Source organism: Kryptolebias marmoratus, linkage group LG20, assembly GCF_001649575.2.
Source record: "Kryptolebias marmoratus isolate JLee-2015 linkage group LG20, ASM164957v2, whole genome shotgun sequence".
NCBI lineage: Eukaryota > Metazoa > Chordata > Actinopteri > Cyprinodontiformes > Rivulidae > Kryptolebias > Kryptolebias marmoratus.
This window is the reverse complement of record NC_051449.1, coordinates 19,891,795-19,917,597: the sequence shown is the minus strand read 5'-3', so window position 1 is coordinate 19,917,597 and position 25,803 is coordinate 19,891,795. Positions and strand designations below refer to the sequence as shown.

At 41.9% G+C, this 25,803-nt stretch overlaps 1 protein-coding gene across 1 annotated transcript in view; it reads left to right on the top strand.

Moving 5' to 3' along the window:
• The window catches only part of LOC108238290 (cAMP-specific 3',5'-cyclic phosphodiesterase 4B-like), an 81,673-nt gene extending 59,419 nt beyond the window's left edge, over positions 1 to 22,254 (top strand). Inside the window, exons 8-17 of the mRNA XM_017420259.3 lie at positions 8,631 to 8,743; positions 16,527 to 16,620; positions 17,969 to 18,195; positions 18,303 to 18,401; positions 18,571 to 18,735; positions 18,930 to 19,029; positions 19,239 to 19,393; positions 19,497 to 19,619; positions 19,707 to 19,889; positions 19,990 to 22,254. Coding sequence (XP_017275748.1) covers positions 8,631 to 8,743; positions 16,527 to 16,620; positions 17,969 to 18,195; positions 18,303 to 18,401; positions 18,571 to 18,735; positions 18,930 to 19,029; positions 19,239 to 19,393; positions 19,497 to 19,619; positions 19,707 to 19,889; positions 19,990 to 20,358 — 1,628 coding nt within the window. The 3' untranslated portion in view covers positions 20,359 to 22,254. The remainder of the gene's footprint in view (positions 1 to 8,630; positions 8,744 to 16,526; positions 16,621 to 17,968; positions 18,196 to 18,302; positions 18,402 to 18,570; positions 18,736 to 18,929; positions 19,030 to 19,238; positions 19,394 to 19,496; positions 19,620 to 19,706; positions 19,890 to 19,989) is intronic.
• Positions 22,255 to 25,803: the final 3,549 nt, after the last annotated feature.

Sequence of the window (25,803 nt, the reverse complement as noted above, 5' to 3'; positions counted from 1 at the left end):
GCCTCGTAGACACATTATACAACACTACCAGGACTTGGTGGAGTTTAACAGGAGTAACTTTGTGGGGTTGCATGAGCCTGGGTAGTGGTATTGTTCAGTCGCCCATCAGGCACACAGATGTCACAGTAGCCTAATGTTGGATCCAATGAATCCAATGGGTACCTTCGGTCACCCACACGCACTGTGAAGGTTCTGCCTCTTCAAGAAAAATCTCAGCAGAAGAAGAGTTTAACAGAACCCCATTCCTATTGCACCTGCCGTTTGGAAAAAGACCACCACCAGTGTTTCATAAGAACTGAGTTACAGTTAAATAAATGATCCAAACTTTTTCCAGAAAATCATTCTCAATGCAAAACTGAAACAGAAAAAAGGACTTCCAATCAGCCCTTTGTATTGTAAAAAAGATTTAGGGGCTATGAGGAAATCTTCGTGTGTAAAAGCTGAGAAACCTGTGTTGAATGCGCCAATGACGTACAAGCCCTCAAGCAGGCATTGCTTTGGAACTGTCATCTCACTGCAGTCAGTAAAGTCACATGAATTTAGATCTGCCTTAACAAAACATTATCACGTAACACAGTCCGTCCGTGCATCCTAAAATGTTACCTCCAGCTGTAACTTGCACAGAGAAAACCATATCTCAAAGCTGCACCAAAATTGAGCCAGGTTCTCTGCATACAGGTTCATCTCAGACTGACAGGAAACAACTGGGCATAATTTCCAGCTGGAATTTGTTAATATTGCTGCTAGAAAAACCATGCCATGTAAAAGCAGGGCATATGTTTAAATAATAGTGTTAAACTAGTGTATGAACCACTCTAAAAGTTCACAGGTGGGTCAGCTCAGACTGTATTGACAAGCTAATAATTGCTTGCCACTTTTAAGGTGAATTTTGCTGTCTTCAAACAACTCCAACCTTCAAACTTTCGTAACACTTCATGAAAACGCTTTCACACTGCCATCAGCTTTTCATTACACCATTTTTTCCAGCAGAAATATCATGACATTCCCACAGCTGCTGTAGCTGCTGCTCTTTGCATTTGCAAACAACTATGAAGTTCCATGTAAGTAACCAAGCATTGAGAAATTGACAGCCGTGTAAAGGGCTGTAAAAAAATAGTTTGCTTGAATCTCTATGAGAGTTTAAAGTTTGGAGCTGTTTTAAGACAGCAGCAACCCACATTTGGTCTTGGCTGCATTTGGACTAGCCGTTAGCTCATCAGTCCTGTCAGAAATAAACTCTTTCTCCAAACGGAACGTTCAAAGAGCTATCTACAAAAAGTAAGATGTTAATTGTTTATAATTTTCACAAAAAAATCCCTCTTCAAAATGGCTGTAACACCATTTTAAGGTTATGTTATAAAGTTTTCTGGAAGTGGGGCTTGTAGATGCTGAAGAACTGTCGTCCGGTTGGTCATTTTGATTGATTGGTCGTGCAGACAGTTTTACCAAAAACTGAGAGCCAGAACAAAGTTTCTTCTCAGTCTGTGCGGTTGGCTGCCCTCGTGCCTGGAGCAGCTGCTCTGCTCCACAGCAGGAATCCATTTCACATTTTCCAGAGTGACAGCCAAAGGAAAGGATCTGGCGGGCTGGAAGCAAGCAGCCTGGTTAAGTATTTGAATTATGTCATTGACGTCAGCACAGTCATAAACTTGACTGTGGCCCATCCCTCAAGTTTCCCCATGCCAAGATGGGTCCATAGTGCATTGTGAAGGAGCTGTCAGACAGGTCCTGATGAGGTGCTGGTGTTTTTGTGTACGTGCTTGTTGAAAACCTTTTGTTTGGATAAGTGAGGAGATTGTAGCACATTTATAAACTGTGCAGAAACCTAATGTGTGACAGTTGTTTGTTAGAAAAAGACAAAGAGTGGTGGCGTGGTTTCAGGGTTAGACTGAAAACTTAAATGTCTGCTGCACCGAAGATCCTCCAAAAACAGGAAATCTAAACGTGACAGTGCAGATCAAAACCTGTCTCAAATGTTGTTTCTTTTCCCACCACTCTGATTTATTTTTTACTTTTTAAAAAAGGTTCAAAGGATAAGATAAGACTTAAAAAACAACTTTATAAACCCTTTTTTTTTTTCAAACATTACAGCACTTTACTGATCAGAATTCACTATTTATTTAAAACCAGTATATTGCTTTTACAAGTATAGGTATTCAAACATCTTAGTAATAAAGGTCTAACATACTAAACTCAGAAAACATTTTCTGAACCTCATCTACAGGGTTAAGTACTATGCAAATGATTCACACAAGGAGCAAGTTTGTTGACTGAGAGCCAATTTGCTGTAGGCAAATTAGTGACAGGTTATAAGAAGTCCATAAATCATTCTTGCTCTTTAACGACTCCTCACCCGTTTGGTTTATTGCAACCAATCCCTTTGTGACCCATTAATGAGATTAACAAATTTCTGTATTTCCCCTCATTCTTTCTCAAAGCTTTCAGGCGTGAGTATACTGACGTACATTAGGGGGGGTAGGAGAGTGAACCGTTGTACCACCCAACAAACACACACACTCCCATCTCAGCTCCAGCTCTGCAAAGACAAAATAACAACACTGAAAACGTGTGTTTATCAATGTCAAAGAGAACACTTTATCCTTCGAGATACGGTGGGGTCAAGACGAAGAATGTGAGCACTCGCATACATGAACATAGCTTAGAGGTATTTACATTTAATCTGATGACGGTGACTCAAGACTGGTGGTCTCTCTCACTGACCAACAGTAAGCAGCAGCCCCAGCACTCCTTAAAGGGATAGTTCAGACATTTAGAAGTGGGGTTCTGGTGGAAGAGAGTTTACATATAACAGGACTGATGAGCTACTATAACACATCTAAAATCAACATGGATTGCTGCCATCTTAAAAAAAACACTCCAACTTAGTAGAGGTTCGTGCAAAGGCTTGTTCATAGAGCTTTACACCACCGTCAAGTTCACACGACACGGTTATTTACATAGAGTTTTATAGTTACTAGTAAGCACAAATAGCAGCAGTTAGTTGTAACTAAAATGGTGCAACCTGAGGTCAGTTCCAGCAGGAGTTTTAGATGATTTTTTTTCTAGAATAAATGTGTAAAGCAAAACTGACAGCAGTGTAAAGATTTAATTATTTTTGCTCGAACCACTATAAAATGTTGAAGATGGAGTTTTTTTTAAGATGGTAAAATCTACTTTGGTAGTTGGTTCACTCGGACTGTATTAAGCTAATAATGGCTAGCCTGAGCAGGCCCGCAGTCAAAGCAGATTGCTGCTGTCCTAAAACAACTCCAGTCTTTAAAATTTCCCAATAGTGTTACCACTATTGTGCTTGTAAATAACCGTAAAATTCTATGTAATGGACTCTATACTGAGAAACTTGGCAGTGTAAACATTTAGAAAACAGCACTTGCGTGAACTACTCAGAAATTTTGAAGCAATCCATTTCAACCTTACGAGCTATCATTCATTCCAGTTCTAGTTATAAAGCACTTTACACAACCAAAGGACCAAGGTGCTTTGCAGAACAATAAATAAGACATAACAGCAGTCACATGACATAAAAGCGAGATAAATGAGTCCTTCATTTCATGTTTCAACTGAGCATTATTTTGAAAGCCAATGGCAATTATCACAGACCTTCACCTCAGAATAAAAACAACTTAATCCATATTAGTCACATGGAAATCACAATGTCAGTACTATACAACAACCCAACCTCAGATATAGTATGTCGACCTATAAAGCTGCTTACCAACAAAATCCATTGCTGAAAGTGACTGGGGGTATTAGCATTACAGTAAAGAGCAGTTTCTCAGCCTTGGTACTTTGCATTTTACTCTACCTGACGCTTAAACTTTACTAGCTTTAAGAAAGGAACCAACAGCTCTATAAAAGTTTTAGTTGTTTCTTTTGTACATGTTGAACTACCTGACAACAATTGAAGTTGCTAAAGTTTCCCTCCCCTAGACTTGAAGTTCAACTTAAATAAAAAATATATGCTTTTACATAAAATTATTTTAAATACTTCATCTGGCTGTTTGTGTAGTGTTTCAGTGTTAATCTGTAGACTAAGCTTTAGTCTCGCAGGGAGAAAACAGATTTGAGAGTTTCTTAGGAAGACAGAGAGGAGCAGTGTGAGGTGGCTGGAAGCGGAAGGTGTCTTTGTGGGAATAGAGGCTTGGGCCCAGACTTGGTCGTTAGTACAGTTGATGGCTCTTACAGAGGCTGGTTTGTGGCCCTAGAGGGGAGAGAGCCGAGGCTGATGGGGTCTGTCTGCACACTGAAGTTCTGTTGTCCTCGTTGCAGGTTTCAGCATGTGGTGAAAGCATTAGCGCTCTTCAAAAAAAAGAAAAAAGACTTCCACTGAAAAAGCAGGCTGGAAAAGTACCTGCCTGGCAGCAGGTTTGTCAGACGGAAAGTGCGTCACGCCACCTTTGATTGGTGACTCTGAAATGTCAGCTCGTTTAGCAGTATTTTCATGATCAGCCGAAGGTGATGATGGGTTCAGTACTCTGTCAGACCAGTTTGTTTTCCCTAAGACCTGTGGAGAGTTATTACACAACTTAAGTTAGGATTTAATAGCTTTTGGTTTTCCTTGTAAAAAGATAATTGAAATTCTGTTTAACTTGCTGAAGCTAAAACAGAAAACCAGTTTGTTTCTTTCTGAGATTCACGTTCACTACTTTACTACCAGGGCTTTCTACAGTGTCATGTTTTAAAGGAATATTTCAGATATTTTGAAGTGAGATTTAGTGGAAAGGTTTAACAACAGGTAATACTGTACCTGTTGATGGTAGCTTTTTGAATGACCTCAGTTTGGAAAAATAAATACATTTTAAGGCCCCATCTGTACTACTTTCAATATTTCTTTTTAAACTGACATATTTTTCTTTGTGTATCTGCTTTGCTTCATCCACAATTTGAACAAAATGTTGAAATACCCATGGGAGAACATCCTCGTTTACGACATCAAAATAGAGAATAAACATGCTTAGCTTGGCTAAAGATTCTCCCAAAATGCTTTCTTCTTGGTTATTTTTTTATGCCATTTAGTTTCCTCTCAGTTATTACCCATTTTAACGCACAGTTAAAGTCTAATAAAAACAGGAACGGGATAAATCTGCTGTGTTGTTAGTTACTTTTTAAGGATAGAAATGATAATGGGCTTTTAAACTCAAGGCTTTTAAAAAGTCTTTACTTTGGAAAACAGTTTTAAAAGTCTGTTTCTTTTTCGCACAGAAACTCAGTTTATGTGCAGAGGAGAGGTGCAAACAGAGTGGAAAATTTAAGTTTTTAAAAATGTCGCAAGTAGTGTGGGCGGGGCATAGGTTTGACAGGACTGAGGAGCTAACGTCTAGTATGACAGAGATAAAAACATCAAAATCAAATATAGATAACTATAACAGAGTAATGAGTAGTTTTAGCTAATATAGTATGATTTGTGTAACTATAACAGGTAATTTGAGTAAACTAACAATCTGTAAGTCGGTCAGTGATGTATAACCTGATAGACCATTTAAACATAAATAGACTTTCCTCGAGGAGGAAGCATTTAAACAGCTAACAGAACGGTTGGTATAATGATAATGATAACAAGTTTTTAGTATACTACGGCACAAAGCCGTTCAGTGATCTATAAATTAATGGGAGTATTTTAAAGTGTATTTTTTAACTTGGATAAAAACTTTCATCTAAGAGGAAATATGTGAGGTTGCTACAGTGATACAGGAGCTCTGTCATCTAGGGGGGAGCTTGGAGTAGAGTCGCTGCTCCTTCACGTCGAAACGAGTCAGCTGAGGTGGTTCAGGCATCTGATTAGGATACCTCCTGGGTGCCACCCTTTGGCGGTTTTCTGGGTATGTCCCACTGGGAAGAGACCTCAGGGCAGACCCAGAACTCGCTGGAGGGATTATGTATCTTCTCTGGCCTGAGAACACCTTGGGATCCCCCAGGAGGAGCTGGAGAGTCCCTGTGGAGAAGGAGGTCTGAGTTTCTCTCCTGGACCTGTTGCCTCCACAATCCGACCATAGATAAGCGGTAGCAGATGGATGAACGGCTGGATTATTGTTATTTACATGAAGATCTTTGTTCATTTGCAGCAAGAATGACAGCAGTGTAAAAGTTTACAACATAGGCTTTGTAAGAACTGCTTGTTTGAAGATTTGAATTATTTCAAATCTGCTTTGGAAGTAGATCCTCTTTAACTGCATTGACAAATTATGGCTAATCCAAACAGGCCTACTTCTAAGGCAGATTTTGCCATTCTAAAATGACTTCAGTCTTCAAAATACCATAACAGTTCATGCAAATGCCATTTTTCAAACCTTTACACCTCTGTCAAGTTTGCACTACATGTTTATTTTGGCAAAAATATTTTGGCAGGTCGTGTCCAAAGTTGTGCATTTTGCTGCTTCTTCCACTGTTTGCAGTTGCAAATAACCATAGAATTCTCTGTAAATAACTGCTTATTGCAAAGCTGCCTGCGGTGTAAAGATCTATGAGATAGCGCTTGCAGGAAGGGTAATGAAATTTTAAAGATTAGACCTGCTGTGACCTCATTCAGAATAGTTTGTTAGCTCGTCATGCTGGTCAGGATTAAACTCTGCTTATCCAAACTGAGGCTGTTCAAAAAGCTACCAACAGTGGGTAACATATTATTTGTTCTTAACTTTTCCACAGAGCTACACTTCATAATGTCCAAAAATATGCCCTTTAAAATGACTTTCCTCCTGATAATACAGGCGATGTGTATGATCTAAGTGTTTTGATGTCTCCCAGTGTCCCTGTTAAAAACCTTAATGTCTTTATATACTCTCAACAGAGGGACTAGGGGCAAGATGCAGTCACATTTTTTTGGCAATATCTTCTGCCCCTATGGCCCAACTAGTGCAGACCCACTTTCAGCAGCTCAGTTTCCTGTGCCTGAGCTCCTTGGCTGGGTCTCTGAGTAGTTGATAGTTGGGGCCACATAACCTAAAATCTAGTTAAAAATTGTATCCACCAGCTTTTTGAAGTCTTTAGCCTGGTGCTAAAATAAATTTTAAAGTAGCTAGTGCTAGCCATCACAAAATGTGATCAGCCAGTAGCATGGGTTCTCAAAACTGGGTGAACTTGAACAGCTGAAAATGTTACTTTCTTTGTTCTTCAGAAAAGTTATTGCCTTGTTCTGATAACTGTCAATAGTGGGAGGTTTCCTTTACTGCGCGATATGTCTGAGGTTTCATTACAGTTCTGTGTTAAGCCCCGGTGGTTTGAAAATCTGTATGCCATCTCTGTGCTTTGAAATGCTTTGATCTGCTATATTGACGTAAATTGGAGAGTAGCACGCTGGCTGTCTTGTTGTGTAAAGCATATGGGGTAAATTTCTTCCATGTGTGAAGCCCTGTGAAGTGGAGATCAGTGTTTTCCATAGAAAAAAGAAGGTGGGGAGATCTAGATGAAATTCAGCGTTCCCTTCCTGCAGGCAGAAACTTGTTGAATCATCACTCTTGACACGTTGGAGAGAGATGATTTTTAATTTGTTTCCTCGTGTCATTCTCTTTTCTTTTTTTTCACATTCCTATAAACTGCTCTCTTCCTGCTAAATATCCCTGCACCTGTCACATGAGTCATGACTGAGTTGTGCAAAACTCTTTCACTGAACGACATTTACAATTTTCCTCTGCCGTCACTCCAGCGCTTAGTGACTCCGCTCCATGTTTTTGACGAGTTCAAGGGCAAAGAGGAAGTGCTTTGGTTTTTTTTGGCATGCAAGCGAGGCCCTGGCCTGGCTTTCTCCCGCAAAATGTGCCTCTCATGTTGCTCGTGCAAACAAGTGTTGGTGTTTGATGTAATTTTTTTCCTTCCTTTCAGAGGATTTAATAGGAGAGAGACCGTTTGTGGGGTACGGCGGTGCGAGCTGCTGCTGATTCAGTTTAGCAAAACACAGGCCTCATAGTTTTCTGAAAAGGAAGTCATCTTGAAAGGAAGAAGTAGGATTTTTTTTTTTTTTGCTTGTGCAGAAGTGGCAAAAGTGCCCTTATATTTCTTGCCTACAGAGTTGTATTAAATTTAGAACCAAGAAGTTGTGTTTATATCACTACAGAAGAAATAACTAAAACACAAAGCTGGGCGGGTTTGTTTCACCAGACCCTCTTTTGGGCTGTGAGGTTGCAGACCATTTGTATGTGTTTAAATGAGTGGGGGTCACATGGACATCAACAGCAGGAGGCAGCAGTCTGCCTAGTTTGCACGCCATTCTTTCAGTTGAAAAGTCCTGCCAAGGGAAGAAGTTAATGAGAGAGTGACTGGGAGGGAGTGGGGGGAACCAGACAGAGTGGGAGGGGGGGTGTGCAGAGCTCACAAGCGCACACGAAAGAGGGGGTACGTAGAGGAAGAGGCTATGGAGCGAGGGAAACCGTCTTCTTACCCTCCGTTTGTCTGAGAATACAACTCTGAAGTTTTCGAAGTGGCGGAGTGTAAAACGATGAAGGAGCTTTGTGTGCACTCCCCCCCCTCTTCCTCTGCGTCTTCCGGATGTCCTGCATGCCAGTCCCCCATACGATCGAGCCACTCTGGGACCATTGGGCCACCGGGCATGGTGTCAGGAGACTCGAGCATGGACATGGACCCGCTTGGTCCTGATTACGTGTCCATGTGTTTGTTGGCAGATGAGTCCTACCAGAAGCTGGCTATGGAGACAATGGAGGAGCTGGACTGGTGTCTGGACCAGCTGGAGACAATTCAGACTTACCGGTCTGTCAGCGAAATGGCCTCAAACAAGGTAAGCCGACTTGGACTTAATGTGAATGTGATCAATGGTGTGTTTGTGAAGTTACCACGATTCGGAGACAAACAGAACATTTCACCTTCAAACTTTAGAACCAGCTAATGGAAAGGAAAGCCTGGCTTTAATCATCAACAAAAAATATTATGTAATGTTAATATTTTTCAGATGATATGAATTGATTGATCACAAATGTTTTTCTAGTTTGGCTTGGTGGTTTTAGAAGGTTTTGAGTTAAGCTTTTCTAAATTGAGTTAGAAAAGCATCAGTCTCTGCATGCCTGTCTGCCGAACCAAAGTTAATGTTGATCTGTGACCTGAGTTTTACAGGTTGTATTCAAATTTCCCAACTGTAAAGCTTCACTAAAGAACTCTTATGACTGCAGAAAGAAACATGCAGACAGGCAGCATTACTCTGGGACTGACACAATAATTGGGACGGACCTATAATTTAACAGCATATCTCTTTCAGTGCCCTCTGTGTTGGGTCATTTGCACGGTTTATGCAAAGTGTTTGTTACCACACTGATGCACTTGCAAATCATTTAAGGATCTCTTGTATAGACAGAAAGAAGCAGCATGAATGGTGTTTTACATTGGAGATCAGAGTTCCTGTTATGTGTGAATAATATAATCCTTGGTTTCCGTGGAAATGCTTGTGCTGCTTCAGTGGATGTGTGATACGGCTGGCACACCAGGAAACATTTCCAGGTGATCTTATTCTCCAGGTCAGATTCAACTAACAGAGGTCTGTTTGTTTATGTATGACTTTGCGTTTTATTCTGAGAACATTAACAGTGACTGATACAATTTCTGTGGCTTTAATTTTTTTTGCTCTTTGTTGCCAAACCAATCAACATTCTTACACTGGTTATAAAAGAGACAAGGTCACATCCAGGATATGACTGCTGTGTTTTAATAATCCTTTACCAGAACCTGTCAGGATACCAGGCATACCAGCTGCAAATGTTCTACTACTTGCCCTAACTTCATGACATAATCTCTTTCACCAGTAAGCAAATGCACCATCGTCACTGAACCAATAAAAAAATGCTTCATCTTCCACCGTTAAAATCCCCGCACAGCACTTCATGCTCTGTGCAAACTTTATAAGCAGCAAGTTACAGAAAATCACTTTTATTATTTATAGTCTAAGAGGCTGCACAGTTGAACTAACGCTTACTGCTACACGTTCATCCTGATAATGCTGGCATTCAAACATTACACAGAAATGGTTATGGATTTCTTTTCCATATCCAAATCTGTACTTGTAGAAAATGATTTTGTTAGCTACTAAAATTGTAAGGTGATTACCATGGATTTTTTTATTTTAAAAGCCAAAAGGTGGAGAAATTCTGTCCTTATTAGTAAAAAAAAAAAAATCCTCATATGACTGTCTGTCCTTTCTGTAAGTGTAATGTCTTTGTTTTTATTTGTTGTGACTTTGTCTTCCACTGAAGGACAAAGATGTTTGCAAAGGCATTAAAAGCATCCTTTTTTAAGTGCAAAGAGATGTATAGTCTCAGCGCATTCTTGGACGTTTCAGTCTGAATGTTGCTTTAAAGATTTCCAACTTGTCAGCGTGTCCTTAGGTAGGATACTCAATCCAACATTGTCTTCTTGCCTGCAGGTTGCTTTGGATAAAAAAGTCTGCTAAATGACTATAGAGTTTAAAAAAAAACGTGCTTCTCTATGTGTACTTATTTGGGTACTATTTCCATACCTTTCCATGTGGTAAATGTCACTAGAGATTAAAGAAGACAATTTTTTTCAGCTTTAAAGCCTTCTACCCTCTCAAGGTTAGCTGATTCCAGGAACTTCCCTGTACTTTGATTTCTTACTGCGTAAATATGTTTCTCTGTTAGCTTTTGTGGAGTTTATATTTTCACCTGCTCCATGTCCCTTATTTACAAGTTACAGGGTCATAGAAATGACTAAACATAATTATAGGAAAACATAATGAACATGTCTCCAAACATATAGATTTAAATAATAATAATTTAAAAGAAAAAAACACGAGACAAAAATCAAGATAATCTTCCTTCTCTTGGAAGATTCAGGGGGTCCGAACTTTCAGTAAAACACTTGCTGCTAGGAAAGCCAAACTGACTGAGAAACCATTTACATAAATAGTTACAACAGAGAAATAAATCCAACATGTTAGCTACGAAAAATTAAATGTCACGCATCTGATTTAACTGAATCTGAAAAAAACAAGCTGAGGTTCTTGTAGACTAAACAAAGAAGCAACTTCAAACTAATTACTTCCCGCTACTTTGATGCGCAAGTGTTTCTTGTTTTTCACTTGTTCAAAGCTCAGCGCAGTTACAATATGCTGCAAAATGTTAGTCAGCCTCCCCACAGGCAGTGGAGACACTGTGGCGGCATTAGTTTCTAAACACCCAGGGTGGTATTGTCCATTTATTCAACACCGTGGTCAAAGGGAGGATTAGGATCAGGGGGGGATGTTGTCAGAGCATGATGGGTGACTGTGACCGTGACACCAGTTTCCTGTCTCTTTATTTCCTGTGACCCCCGCTGCTCTCTGGTTACCAGACGACAATAACAATGCTTTGAGCCGGCACGCAGGTTGACTCTTTTCGAAACAGAGAGCAGAAGGCCTTTTAAAGGGATAGTTTAATCATGTTGAAGTGAAAGTCTGTAAAAGTTATCATTTTTATTCTTACCTGTTGTAGATAGCTTCTTGTACGACCGCAGCTTGGAGGACAGGACTGCTGAGCTAACAGCTCAAGAGCAAAATGGATTGTTGCTGACTTAAAATGGCTCCAGATTTTAAAAAAATCTATTGTAGTCCTGGTGAAGATTATCTTATAGTCCTTGACATTTTTGTTCATTTTACATTACACAGTTATTTACATGGAATTGTCTGGTTATGAACAAATGCAAACTGCAGCAGCAGCTAGCTGCACCCTAAAGGTCACGTCTGGCAGGGATTTCACAAGTTTCTGCTGAAATAAGTGTGTTTGCATGAACCTTTTTGAAATTTTAAAGACTAGAGCTGTTTTAAAATGTTGGAAATGAGTTTCTTTTCTGAGTTTAACTAAAGAAAGCTTGACCAAATGGTGCAACTTCCTAAGTGGATTGCTTCTATTTAAAAACAACTCAGTTTTTCACAGTTTCAAGCAAATTTGTACAAACCTTATTTTATAAACATTTATACTACCATCGGTTTCATATTACAAAGTTATTTCTCCAAAATGATTATGATATTCCTGTCAAAAGGTGATAGACATATCACTGCTGCTATCTACAGTACACTTGTAAATAACCAAACACTTCCATGTCAGTAATTATGTATTGAGAAATGAAAAACAATGTAAAGGTATATCAAATAATATCACAAGAATGGCAGCAATCCACTTTAATCTTACCTGCATTCAGAATAGCCGTTATCTCGTCAGTCTTGTTAAAATTCAACTCCATTTCTCCAAACTGAGGTTGTTTAAAGAGCTATTTGCAACTTGTCGAACTTTCCCTTTAAGCCTGCAGCAGCACAGCTTCCTTTTCAGGCGCAGCACCAATGTTGACCAAAGCTGATTTTGAAAGTGAAGAGGTCAACAGTTTATCGTGTTACGCTTTAGTTTCATCAGAGTCCTGAATTGTTGCATGATTGTGCAAGAACAGAACTAAGCCGGCCGTTGGGTCGTCATAGTGTGTTTGCGCCATCAATGCGGCACTGTTGGCATTTGCCATGAGCTTCGACAAAGAACCCGTTTCTTTTCTGGATCTCTTTGAACCTGTAATCAAAACCCGGCTGTCTGTGTTTTCAGCGCCCAAGGGCGCAGGTGTATCCGCGGGGGTCGGGGGACCACACACCCCGTTAACCGCCCGCCTGGTCACGGTGACCTAAGAGCGGGGAGCTGCTTCCCTGCCCCTCACTATCATTAGCCTCGCCACACTTCCACGCTGCTGCTGGTGACGGCCTTGGACAAACACCGCCATCTGACTCCAGTTAGGGGAGTTTGCTGCTCTGCGGGTTAGCGTGCAGGCAAGCCTCCGAGCAACAGACAAGGGAGTAGGAAAGTTTAACTCACGTGTGGTCACTTCCACTTTGAAGCACCGCCATCCTAAGGAAGGAAAAAAAAAAAAAGACAAAATTATTGAAACAGATGTAGTGGTGGGTCTGTAGCTGCAACAGGCGTAACGCACGTTAAATTATAGTGCTGCCATTCTGTTTGATTGTTCGGGTGGTGAGGAGATCAGATAAATTGCAGCAGTGATTGTGGTGCTTTTTGTAATTAAAAAAAAAAAGAAAAGAAAGGTCTTACCTCTATAATTGTTTTTTATGGAAAATAAAGCAAAGAAATAATGTAAACATTCAGCATGTTTCTTAATGTAACTCTTCTGAAGTAATTGTGATCAACACCTTCTAGGAACTGTGTCTTTTTACTGTTGCTAAACTGTGAAAACTTGCTGGCCATCATTCAGTGAGTGTTGACACTGTAAACGGCTCCACATGGGACAGAGGCAGCGTTGGCTCACTTTGGGCTTTGGTAGATTGCGCAGCTGCGCTATTGCTATAAATCCCACTTTTATTACTCTAATATTTCGTTTAACTGCGAGCGGGACTTTTCGTTCCCCAAGGAATGCTCCGTTCGTGATTTCCCATCACAGCGTGGCTTTCTGCTGAACTTGTTTCTTTGGGACTTTTCTGCTATACTGAGTTCAGGTATGTCAGTAGGTTGCAGCCTGAGGCAATGCTAGGAAGCAGGATGCAAATGACTTCAGTGAATAACTCTTTTAAGTAAAGAGGAAGAAGGTGGGGGCACATGCTCGGGCCTGTGTTGGAGGGAGGAGCTCTGAGCCTCTTGTTAGACTGTAGGCCCGTCGGTCAAGTCAGTATTTATCGCAATTCGGTTCCTGCCTGACGCCACATCAGTAAAGAGAATAGAGGGAGGAAGCAGGCAGATTCTCAGACAGACTGAACACTCATTGCTTGGACCACTACAGGATTTCTTTTTTTTTGGTTTTGTGCCGGGTTTGTTTTTGCCAAGTGACAATGGGACTATGTTGCTCTGAAAAGCAGAAGAAAAACTTTGAGACTCTTACGAGTTGGAAAAAGGTGAGTTGGCTGTGGTGCAACTTTCTGCCATGTGAAGTGTTTAAAGAATGAATGAATGGTTTTGAGCTTAGATTATATATTTTCTGTTTAAAAAAAACAATTCCGTACCAATATGTCTCAGTAATTACAATCAGAATTGCCTCTCATATCTGGTGATTTAGGTCAGTCAGACAATTTCCTTTATATTTTAAGCATAAATGTATAAAACGTTTCTTCAAGATTTTTGCTCTTGTTTTTTGCGTGACAGTGGCTTCATTATGAACTTATTTTTAATATTCAAATTAGTTTTAGGAGTGGGCGACACAAGCTCATAATTTCCTGAAAACAAACCAAAAATTAATGCTTTATCAGATCCATTTAGGTCCTTTTTTGTGGCTTTCTTGTATTTTTCCTTTAGCCCGAGTTAGCTACCTATTCTGGATCTATGTGGGTACTTTTTTCTGACATAACAGGATGTATGAGTTAATGCCATACATTAGGCAATGTTCTCTCTCCTCATAGACGTGTCCTCATGCCGTGAGTGCACTCTGTGTTACAGCTGAACTACATGACCCTGAGTTATCAATGTTCAGCTGTGTTTTTTAAAAAAAAATCTCCCTTATAGTTAGCTCAAAGCAGCACCATTCATCTACCTTATTAAAGACTCAATGACAAGTTTCCTTTGAACTGAGTAAGGCTGACTCATTCCCAGCGCTTCTTTTTTTGTCATTATGTGCCCTTTGATTTTCATAGATAGCCTCCGGCAGTCTGTTTGCAGACTCATGAAAGTGTGAATCTCGCTTTCCTGTCAAGTAGATACTTGTTGTTTGCCTGACAGCTGTGAGACAGCTGGAGAGACCAGATAGTCTGGTTTCGTATGAAGGGACCCTCACTGAAATTAATAAAAGTCTGAAGATTATCTTCCTTGTACAGAAAACAGCAATAATTATACAGCTTTTATTCAGTACTTACCATACGGTTTAGGCTGTACTCATTTTTTAGTTCATTAACACTTGAGATGGGTTTTCAACCTTGGGCCCTGTAATCATCTTTAAATGTGTATCCGAGTCCATGTCGAGCCTCTCTGCTGTGGATTGTTGGTTGTGGTTTTATGCGCCTCTGCGTCTCTGCGTCTCTGGATGTGACATGATGCTCTGTATTTAGAGGGGGGACCACCTTGGGAATGATGGAGGGGGGGCATGTGACTCTGTTGCTATGGCATTCAGGCAGCCATGCGGATGGTGGGCTACAGATCTAAACCACTCTTAAACACTCGTCTGGAGTCATCATCCCATTGGACGCAGATGGTTGCTGTTCTCTTACGTGCAGTGAGGGACTGATAACACAAACATGTTGCTGCGTTTGATCTTCTTTATTTAAGATAATGAGACCAAATTAAAATAAGAAATTCAGATGTTTTCCCTGTTTTTTTTCCCCCTTTTGCCTCGTTCGTCCTCTGCGACGAGAGCTCTGGTGCCTCGAAGCCTCACGTTGCGCAGAATGCATTGCATCTGTTCTGCATTACTGAGCAGGGGGGGCTTGTGGGGGCGAGGAGGAGAGGGAGAAATGGCTAGAAAGAGAGAGAGGAAGATGTAGGGGATTCTCCCAGCTTTCGTGTTCTGCAGTGCTGTGCATGGCTCAGTGTTCGGCGAGGGTGGGAGGCAAAGACAGACTCCATCACTGAATCCTCCTCCCTCTCATATTCTCTGCCTTTTGCCATCCCTCGTTTCCTTTTCTCCCTCTGTCGTGTAGTCCGCCTTGTTCCATCTGGGCTCGCAGAGGCTGGATACCCCCCCGAACTCCCACCCACCCGTGCATGTCACTGGATAACATTCAGATGGTGTCAGAAGAAGAAGACGGAGGTTTGGTCAAATAGACAGAGCCAGCTGGAGCAGGAGGGGAAAAAAACGGGAAAGGGAATATTGATCGCATCTTGGGGGGATTCCATCACTCTCTCCGTTGGCTTGTGATCCTTAAACGATGGACGAAGCTGGGAGGAGGGGTGTTTGGCTGGGAATGTAGGGGCTCGCCGTAGCCCTTCTCTGGAGACGGCAGCTGGGGCGTTTTCGTTGTGGTCAAGCGTCAGGAAGGCTGGGGTTTGGCGGCGCCCTGAGCTTCAGGCTGCAGGGCTGAGCTCAGCCTTGGGGGTCCACTCAGAGAGGAGCATTCACTGCTTCTGCTGGGGAGCACCAGGGGCTCTGAACAGCTTAGCACGATGCCTGAGGCCAACTACCTGTTCTCTGTGTCCTGGGGATACATTAAGGTGTGTTCTGTCGTTAATAGGACCATGTCCGTGTGTGTGTGTGTGTGTGTGCACATATCTATTTATTTCCACTGGAGCTGGACAAGTGTCTCGGATTTCTCATTCCTATTTTGTCATATTTCAGTTGTGTCTGAATGTGATGGATGGATTTAGGCATAATGCTCACTTGCTGCGTCTGTCTGGAAAACTGCGGCATTTTGTATGTCTGGGAGAAATATGCATAATGATTAGTAAACACATAACAATGTGTTTTTGAAGGCTGCTTATGTCAAAAATGTCCTAAAACACATGAATGCAGATGTTATTTGATGCATAAAAACATGTCATGTTCTGACTGGATGTGTTCCCCGTACAGAATAATTGGAAATGCTTTATTCTTGTACTCTAAAAGAACAGAAGATGTCCATTTATCCTTGTATCCCTTTTTTAACTGATGTTTTATCTCTTTGCTTTCAGTTCAAAAGGATGCTGAACAGGGAGCTAAGCCACCTGTCAGAGATAAGTCGCTCAGGCAACCAAGTGTCAGAGTACATCTCCAGCACCTTCTTAGGTAAGCACTGCAGCACACATTCACATACAGACTGATCCCAAAATGACTGCAGTATCAGCCCCCTGCCGCTCAGCGTCCCTCAGGAATAACCGTCTGCTCAGGGAGGAGGTTGGAAGGTTACATGTGCTAAATGCTGGTTACATTTGGAGCTGGTCTGCTGTAAAACCAGTCTGATCTGGTCTGGAGGAGAAGCAGAGTCCCCCTCACTCTGACTGCAGAGATATGAGGGGGGAGGAGGGGGGGCTTTCTGCTCAGGGAAGACTTCCCTCTGGAAATATAAACGTATGTGTGCGTGTGTGCTGTGCAGTCTGTTTCAGAGAGACGCTGCACTATTCAACTGGCAGACAGGAGTGTTTCCTTGTCTTTAAAAGCCTCGCAGCGTTTCGTGACTCACAGCCAGCCGTTTTGCCCCCTCGGGTTTTCCAATCCTCTGTCCGGCGCAGAAGGCGTCCAGCATTTCAGAGCTCTGTGCGGTCTGCTGTTTGTAAACACAGCCGTCTTCCCGAATGGAGGGGGAAAAAAAACTGAAACAAATAAACAAAAACAAGACAGAAAACAAAAGTGGGGGAATTAGAGGCAGGAAGCGCTCGGAGGAAATCTCCATCTTTCATAACAACCGAAGTGGCGCAGTGGAAAAAAACACATCAAGATAAAGCTGCCTGGTACACGGTTTGAGCTTATCTTTCTGTTATCTGCAGTGCATCTCACACCTGTCAGGTGGAGGGAGCTCATTCTCCTGTGCTTTTGTGGAGGATGCAGCCGAGGTTTTCCTTTTCTTTTTTCTCACCGCAGCACATACAGTGATCAAATGCAGACAGTGGGAGTTTCAAACGCACGCACTGACGGCTGCCTATAGCATGTGAGAAATGTCACTCAGCAAACAGAAAGGCTGAATCACATGCACCAACTTCGCCCGCATAATAACAACTCCCCCCCGACGTTTTGGTTTAGTATGAACAGTCTTTCCACGTTTCTCTGAATTGTTGTTGCAACAAGGTTCAGCTTCACAGAATGCTCGCAAGGCTGGAATATTGTCAGACAAAATATCTCATTAGCACTTCTCAAATGTTTTTAATGTTACTTAAGCAGTGTTCTTTTCTTCTTTACTGCTGTCAGTGGGAGTTTAGTTCTAGTGGAGACACAATATGAGTGATTGTTTCTAATTAAATACCCGTCAGCTCAGATTTAATGTGTTGTCACGTATGTGTGAGAGGTCACTTGTTTGCACAGTATAGTGGCAATGCAAACTAGAAGGCTCACCCAACTATCTGAGCTGAACTGAAAACTACTCCTTTTTGTATTTTTAATAACTCCTCCCTTTTTGTGCTTTTAATTCCATTTTCTACAGACAAGCCAAACGAACTGGAGCTCCCCTGTCCGGTTCAGAAGTCAAGAGAAAGAAAGAGGAGGCAGGGTCAGCAGCCACAACAACAACAACAACAGCAGCAGCAGGCGCAGGTTGGGATGATGACACAGATCAGCGGGGTTAAAAGGGTCAACCACCCTTCCAACATCTCCGGAGGCAGTGGAAGTCGCTTCGGGGTCAAAACAGACCAGGAGGAGCTGCTTTCTAAAGTAAGAAACACACAGATGGTACAAAGAAAACATCAAATTTGAACTTTTGGTGGCGATGGCCGCCTTGATAGCTGGCTTAACAAATGAATGTCTGTACTGTCTGACAGGATCTTGAGGACATCAACAAATGGGGACTGAACATCTTCAGAGTGGCAGAGCATTCTCACAACCGGCCGCTCACGTGCATCATGTACACCATTTTCCAGGTCAGTCGTCTCCTTCTTCGTCCTCTTTGTAGAGCTCATGAGGCCTTGGCACGTTAGTGTGTTTCCCAATCAGCTGTTTATATCAAACAGTACTAGAGGCTGAAAACATGGCACCCGGGCTTTAGCGTTGTTACATTTTTTTAATTACCTCCGTCTGTGTCGCACTCAGGAGCGAGACCTGATGAGGACATTCAAGATTCCAGCTGACACCTTTGTGACGTTCATGCTGACCCTGGAGGACCACTACCACTCCGACGTGGCCTACCACAACAGTCTGCACGCTGCCGACGTCGCCCAGTCCACACACATCCTGCTGTCCACGCCCGCTCTTGATGTAAGTCACTTTAAGACTGACACGCTCGCACACGCCCTTTTCTGGAGCGGCTATAATTTAATAAGCTGACGGGAACTACATCAATTATCAGTAAAAGCCAGGAAGTAATGCCCTCATTGTTCCTTCTTGTCATACCTTGTTAGAGCAGTTGTTGACTGTGAAGTCTAATTTCTTTTCACTCTTTGTCTCTACAGGCCGTCTTCACTGATCTGGAGATCTTGGCAGCCATTTTTGCCGCAGCAATTCATGACGTGGACCACCCAGGAGTGTCTAACCAGTTCCTCATCAACACAAGTAAGTCCTCCCAAACACAGTTTTTTTTTAAGACAGAAAACCACTCTCTGCATGGTTTAAAGGGATCAGTCTCTGATCAGTGTGGGTTTTTTAGGGATGTGAAAATGTTACCATAGTTAACAAGCTTTTTTTTTTTTTTTTTTTTTTTAGAATCTGTAGCTCTGTTTAATTTCTCCTGTCATTTCTCCCCCACCATCCTTTGCGTTTAGACTCTGAGCTGGCGCTGATGTACAACGATGAGTCAGTGCTGGAGAATCACCACCTGGCCGTGGGCTTCAAACTGCTGCAGGAAGACAACTGCGACATCTTCCAAAACTTGAGCAAGAAGCAGAGGCAGACTCTCCGGAGGATGGTCATAGATATGGTGAGGGAAAAGTCTCTGGGTGTGTCTGAGGCTGCAGGAGGGGGTTTTTTTAGCTTCCAGAACGATGTCTCATTTTGGTTTTCTGCGTCTTTCTGTCCTCCAGGTTCTGGCAACGGACATGTCAAAACACATGAACCTCCTGGCCAATTTGAAAACCATGGTGGAAACTAAGAAGGTGACCAGCTCCGGTGTCCTTCTGCTGGACAACTACACTGACAGGATGCAGGTAAGAGCCTGGCTAGTTGCACTCACACGATGGATACGCTTATTAAACACCAAAGAAACGGTATACTAAGTGTTGATTTTTCTGCAGGTGCTGTGCAACATGGTTCACTGTGCAGACCTGAGTAATCCCACCAAACCTCTGGATCTGTACCGGCAGTGGACGGACAGGATCATGGATGAGTTCTTCCACCAGGGAGACAGGGAGCGGGAGAGGGGGATGGAGATCAGCCCCATGTGTGACAAGCACACGGCTTCAGTAGAGAGAACACAGGTAGAGAATACAGACCAAAAAAAATATAAACATTTGCAAAAAAATATATATATAAACTTTTTCTGTTTTTACTGACATTATCCTCATCATTCTTCTTTAGGTTAGCTTCATAGATTACATCGTGCACCCTCTGTGGGAGACGTGGGCAGACTTGGTCCATCCCGATGCCCAGGACATCTTGGATACACTTGAGTACAACAGGAACTGGTACCAAAGCATGATCCCCCAAAGCCCCTCTCCTCCTTTCTACACCAGCGATGGAGAAGGAGGCCCGCTTAGGGACAGCGAAGGGGGACCTGTAGCGAGTAAATTTCACTTTGACCTGACGCTGGACAACCAGGAGAGGCAAGATGGACACGGAGACAGTGGGGTGATGGGCACAGCTGTTGATACAGTAATCAGAGATTGTCCCTGTGATCGGGACGGGGTGGAGATGACCACGTGTGATGTCTCTGCCGCGGACACATAGCTAAACTGATGACTTGCTCGAAAAGAAGCAAATCTGTTGAGTTTGTTTAACTGCAGTGGAGCCATCCTGCAATGTGGCTTTGTGGAGCTGCCTGGTGACGAAGGCTTCTCTGAATGTTGGGCGTCCCTGCAAGCAAAGGCTCGGAAACCTCGTCGCAGTTTGTTTGAGAGCCCTGCTCGACGAAGCTGGGAGAAGTGTTTCCTCTGTTCTTTAACCAGAGGCACGACTGAACCTGGAGCGTGAAAGTCTGAGACAGACGGTGTGAATCTACGAACTGGGAAAAATACAACTTCCAAACTTGCACTTCAGAACATTTTTATCGTCATGTATTAAGAATTGTACTTCAAAACTGAATACCACAACCAAAACTACTGGTCAGCAGGTTACTAGTAACCGTGTAGTTTTTTTGTTTCGTTTTCACACTTTGTCTACAAAAGAAGAAAAGTTGTGCCTTTTGTTTTGTAAGTGTTTTTATAATTTATTTAACACATTCATGTAGCTGTAAAACTTGTCCAATTTTCTACAAAAAGGACATAACTGTCTTGCAGTCTTCCTAATGGTCTGGCAATAGTATCAAATTTTCCTCACAAAAGGTGGATGTATGTTGAAAATCAGTTGACTTCCCAGCACAATTTGCACTTTGGGGCACACTGTAAAACGAGGACAGTGTGGAAGGACAGGATGCATGGAAAGCCAAGTGTTTTTTTGTTTTTTTAACGAACCCAAATAACTTTTCTACCCTGAAGCTTGTCATGTAGGCAGTCACGTGGCTTTCTGTAACTCCGAAAAAGAAAACTTCCAAAGATTCGGCGAGGCAGCACTTTGATGAGTTCACTGCCGCCTCCTAAATGTGCGATCGCGCGCTTGAAGAGTCACCGGTGTTACAAAGTGAAGCTTCCAAGTCGAAGTCACAATGATTTATCAGAACTTTCCGTATCTTCCAGGAGAATCGAGGCAAATGCATCCCGTTTTTTCGATTGAAATCTTTTACCAACATCGTCAAAGATCAAGTTTTAAGATTCCTGATTTAGTCCTGTCGGCTCTCCCATAACAGAAAAATGGTTTCACTTTGTAATCCCCTCCGTTCATCAGCTCACAGCTGTTGTGGTTAGCTGCATGCCATTCCCCCTGAACGCGCTTTACGTGGTAACTCATGACGATCTTTGGGTGACTATAAGACGGCGCGCAGTTTAACGAAGAAATGTGTTAGTGACGGAGTATTTGTACATCTCGTAGTTTTTATCGCAGCACCTTGAACATACCGACAGCTCTGCAGCTGGTTGCAGATCTGTTCGACGCTTCCTGAAAGGTACCGCAGACGTATGATGAGGGGAGACGGCCTCGGTCGTGCAGTCGTCTCCTGCGAGTGAGTGTGCATGTGAGTGTGTGTCTGAAGTGGTCACAGAGCCGCACAATCTTGTCGCACCAAGCTGTGTTGTGACGACAGTAACAGTGTATTTATTATTACCTTTTCCCTGTACATAAAGATTGCTAATATTCATTATTTATATGCACTACCACACGTCAGACCCCAGATTGACTGAACTTAATCTGGTGGTTCGGCTGGATTTAGTAAGGTATTTTACTACAAGACCTTTCCAAGAAGTCATGAGAAGTATGTTTGCTTTGATAGTTAAGTCAGAGACGTTTGTACAGCCTCAAGCAACACCTTCTATGAGGTGCCACGGGGGTTTTTTAATCTTTTGCTCGTGGCAGATGATTACGGCTGGCCATTTACTGCAGCCTAACGTGTACGGTGACGGGTGCTGAAATATATATAGCATTGTTTCAAATGTATTTTTTCAGTGTTTTCCTCACAGTATATTGTTAAAATGGTGTATGTTGTGCTCAACAAATGTTTTCTATCTGATTATTAAATTGGGCATGTATAACAGAGTCTTCTGGTGTGAGTGTTTTTAAGGTCACGAACTCCAAAAAAAAGGAGTGTTTTTTTTTTTTTTTTTTTACTTTGGTTTATGGTTTTGTGTCAACGTTTGAACAGAAAAGCAGTCAGTGTTATTAATAGCTTTTGCTTGTAGATCCAATCAATACACTGTGACTTACACCCTGCACAGAACACTCGGTACTTGGCTTGTAAAGTACTGAACAGCCTGTCGGACTTTTCAAACGATTTTAATTATTTATTGTTCCCTCTGTGTACTCATGGTGTTATGTAAAAGCCATAGATAAATATTCCTCTAAATTAAACATAAGGCTCGAGGGCCAGAATTGGTCATTGAGTCATCCTAATCTGGCCCTCCACATCTTTGTACAAAAATAAAACCACTTGAAAGAAAAGAAAACCAGGAATTGAGTAATGACTTGAGGAAAGGTAAAACTATTTTTAACCAGTTCACAAAACAGATCTCTTTTAGACTAAAATAGATCTAAACATTCCTAAAGTTTTTAAGGTCATAGGTTGTGCTGACAAACAGGATGAGGTGTCAAAAAAGGCTAAATATTAATTTTCTTTTTCAATTTACCCAAGAGATTGTCTAAATTCACTGACACAAGTGTCTGTAATCAGGCACAATGTCTAATATGCTGAGAGAGCAATGCTGTAATTTGATCAAGCATGGCAACTATGTAAGACTTTTCAAAAAAGAATAAGATAAACGAAAAAAAATATCCTGATGGGACATCTGATATACCTGTTTAAAAAAAATATTCATACAAGTGCAACAAACGTTAGCTTCATGTTGTCATCGGAATGAAAACAATCCTTATTTTGTGTATTTTTTGGCATACCTGATGTTGTGTATGGTAGATGCAGTCAGCATATTTTGATTATGTTTCAGTTTGATTTGTGACCCTTTTATTCCATTGCTTAAGTCAAAATAACCCTCTGGGGGGTGGGGGGAAAGTTGCCCCTTGATCTGTGCTCTAAAGCCTAAAAATAAATGATGGAGTTCCACAAGGTTTAATGTTCGGTCCTACTCTTTTAAAACTCTACATTCTGCAAAACGTCATCTGGGAAAACCGTCAGTGTTTACAGATATGCTGATGACCCACAACTCTACACTGACTCATGATGACAATGAATTGTAAGGTTCTGTAATTCGTCTGAAAACATTTTGTGCTCTTGGTCAGATTTGTTTAAATCCTAGAATTCTCCAATCTTGTGAATATATCTCTTAGTAAGGCCCTAGCCTTTAGGACAGCCTTACTGAGGATAAACCTTTCTTTAGTCTGGCTTTCTGGTTGTTCAGTCCATCAAACACTTTCTAAAATATTCGCTGTATTTCCTTTAGTCTTCCGGGCAACAAACCTATTCATGCTCGTAAGATCTACCAGTGATATGGACGTTGTTTACAGTATGTCATAGTTCCAGTTATTCAAAAAAAAAAAAAGGCATTAATTTCCCCGAAATGACAGCGCCAATTTCACTTCCCTCAGACTTGAGTTTTAGTACTTCTGGACAGTGATCCTGCTGTGTAAACAGGAAGTGCAGAGATAGCGATGCTATGTGCTGTACTTTCAGGCCGTTCACCCTTACATAGCTGTAAGCACCTTGACCCACACAAATAAGCATCAAATACGGCATGAACAGGAGGGTATGATTTAACGTGAAGAGATGTCTTTAACAGATTCTAGTTTTTGAATTCAGTAAAGTGTGAAAATTAAGATTTAATCCAAAATATATTTAACTAACCCATTTTTGGACTGCTTTTATCAAGAGATCTCCTGTTTTTGTCAAACAAAATGCAACACTTCCCTGTTTATTTGCTAAAAGATTTGGGAGTTCTTTGAGGTCAAGAAGATTTTTATTGTCATTAGATTTACTCTTTCATTGTCTGCTTTTCCTCTGTCAGTTATCTTAGTGCATATCTAACCTTAACCCTGCTCACACACGATCAAAAAGATATTTATTACTGTGGTCCTGGACTACTGCAGAGAAAGACAAGATTCTGTGCAAAATGCACCCACCTAAAACACATTACACAAACACATTCTGACCGCACTTCACTCGTAGTTTCTTTTTGTGTTTGCAGATGTCTGCATGACAACAAGAAACCCGAGCCCTCCTCATCTCCATTCAGATTCATCAAAGATGAAGCAACTGTTTATGCTAAACACAGCACCGACACAGACGAGCGTTTTCCATGGTGGTGATCCAGACTGTTTTTGCACTGGGCCTGGAGTTTGTTTGAAACTCTAACACGAGTCTTGTGGTCTGCTGGTGACTGACGTCAGCAGGGTGAAACCGGCCCCGACAGCAACGGCTCTGCAGCTTCTGGGCCCTGTCAGGACCGGATGCCCTTACTGCCAGTGGATCCAGCTGACCGTGTTCTTTCTCAGCCCTGCCAGCCGGACCCTGAAAAGGCCCACGGACCCAGGGCAGGGGCACAAAAAGGAAAAGAACCACTTCCAGCAAAACAAACCTGTTTTCTCCGTATCCCCTTTATAAAAACATATGTCTTCCTGGAGTTTCTCCTGGACAGCTGCTGTTTGTTTTATTTGGGTTGACAGAAAGAAGTGAAGTCAACTTGGCCTCCGGTGGGAGGACTGCAGCGTAATGTGGGGCATTCCAGGATAATTGAATAACGGCGAAGACTTGTGTGGAGATGGCACGGACCAGCTCAGAGTGGCTGAGACAGATGGCTTAGGAAGTGAGCTTTAAAAAAAGCAGCTCTGAAGAATATGATGAATTTAGAAGAGATCAAATAAGGCAGCTTCCTCTGGGGCCTCTTGCGCACGTGTGTGTGTGCGTATCTTGTGTTTTATGGACTCTGAAAATCTGAAATCCAGGATTAGGACAATAACAGGATGTGTCCTTCCCAGAAAATGCCACAAATCATCAAGTTATCAAACATGGCGGCAGTCATCATAGATATGCCATTGTTCCTCGGAGAGAGACCTCGCCTTTTGCATGCACATGTCTCTAATATCTCTGCAAAATGTTTACGGCAGCAGTTATATAATCCAAGAGCCGAGCAGGAGGCATGTCAAAACAAATCCAAACGTATAAGAAATGTTCAAAAGAACGGCTTTGACTAATGGGAATTACGCACTCCCTTCTTTGCAGAGCAGAGACATTTTATTTGCAGATCCAGTCATTATTTACAAGTCTTTCCATTCCAAGGTTTTACATATAAAAACATGACTCTTTTTAAAATCATCTGATGATTACTCAGTTTTAAAACTGATTAAAAACAGCCCCAATTGACTTAATGAAGTCAATGCCACATAGTGATGTTTTTTTTTTTCTTTTCTCATTGTCAGCAACTGCTGTGTTTTGGGATCATTGTCCTGTTTGGGCCAAACTTTAGCTGTTGGACACATGGTCTCAGATTTGAATACTTTGGTTTACAGAGGAGCTCATGGCTGACTCGATGACAACAAGGTGCCCAGGTCCTGTAACCGAAAACCTACCCCTGTCCGTCTTGTGTAACATCAGCAATCATTTAACAAAAAACAAATGTTGCTGCTGCATGTCACTGTTCA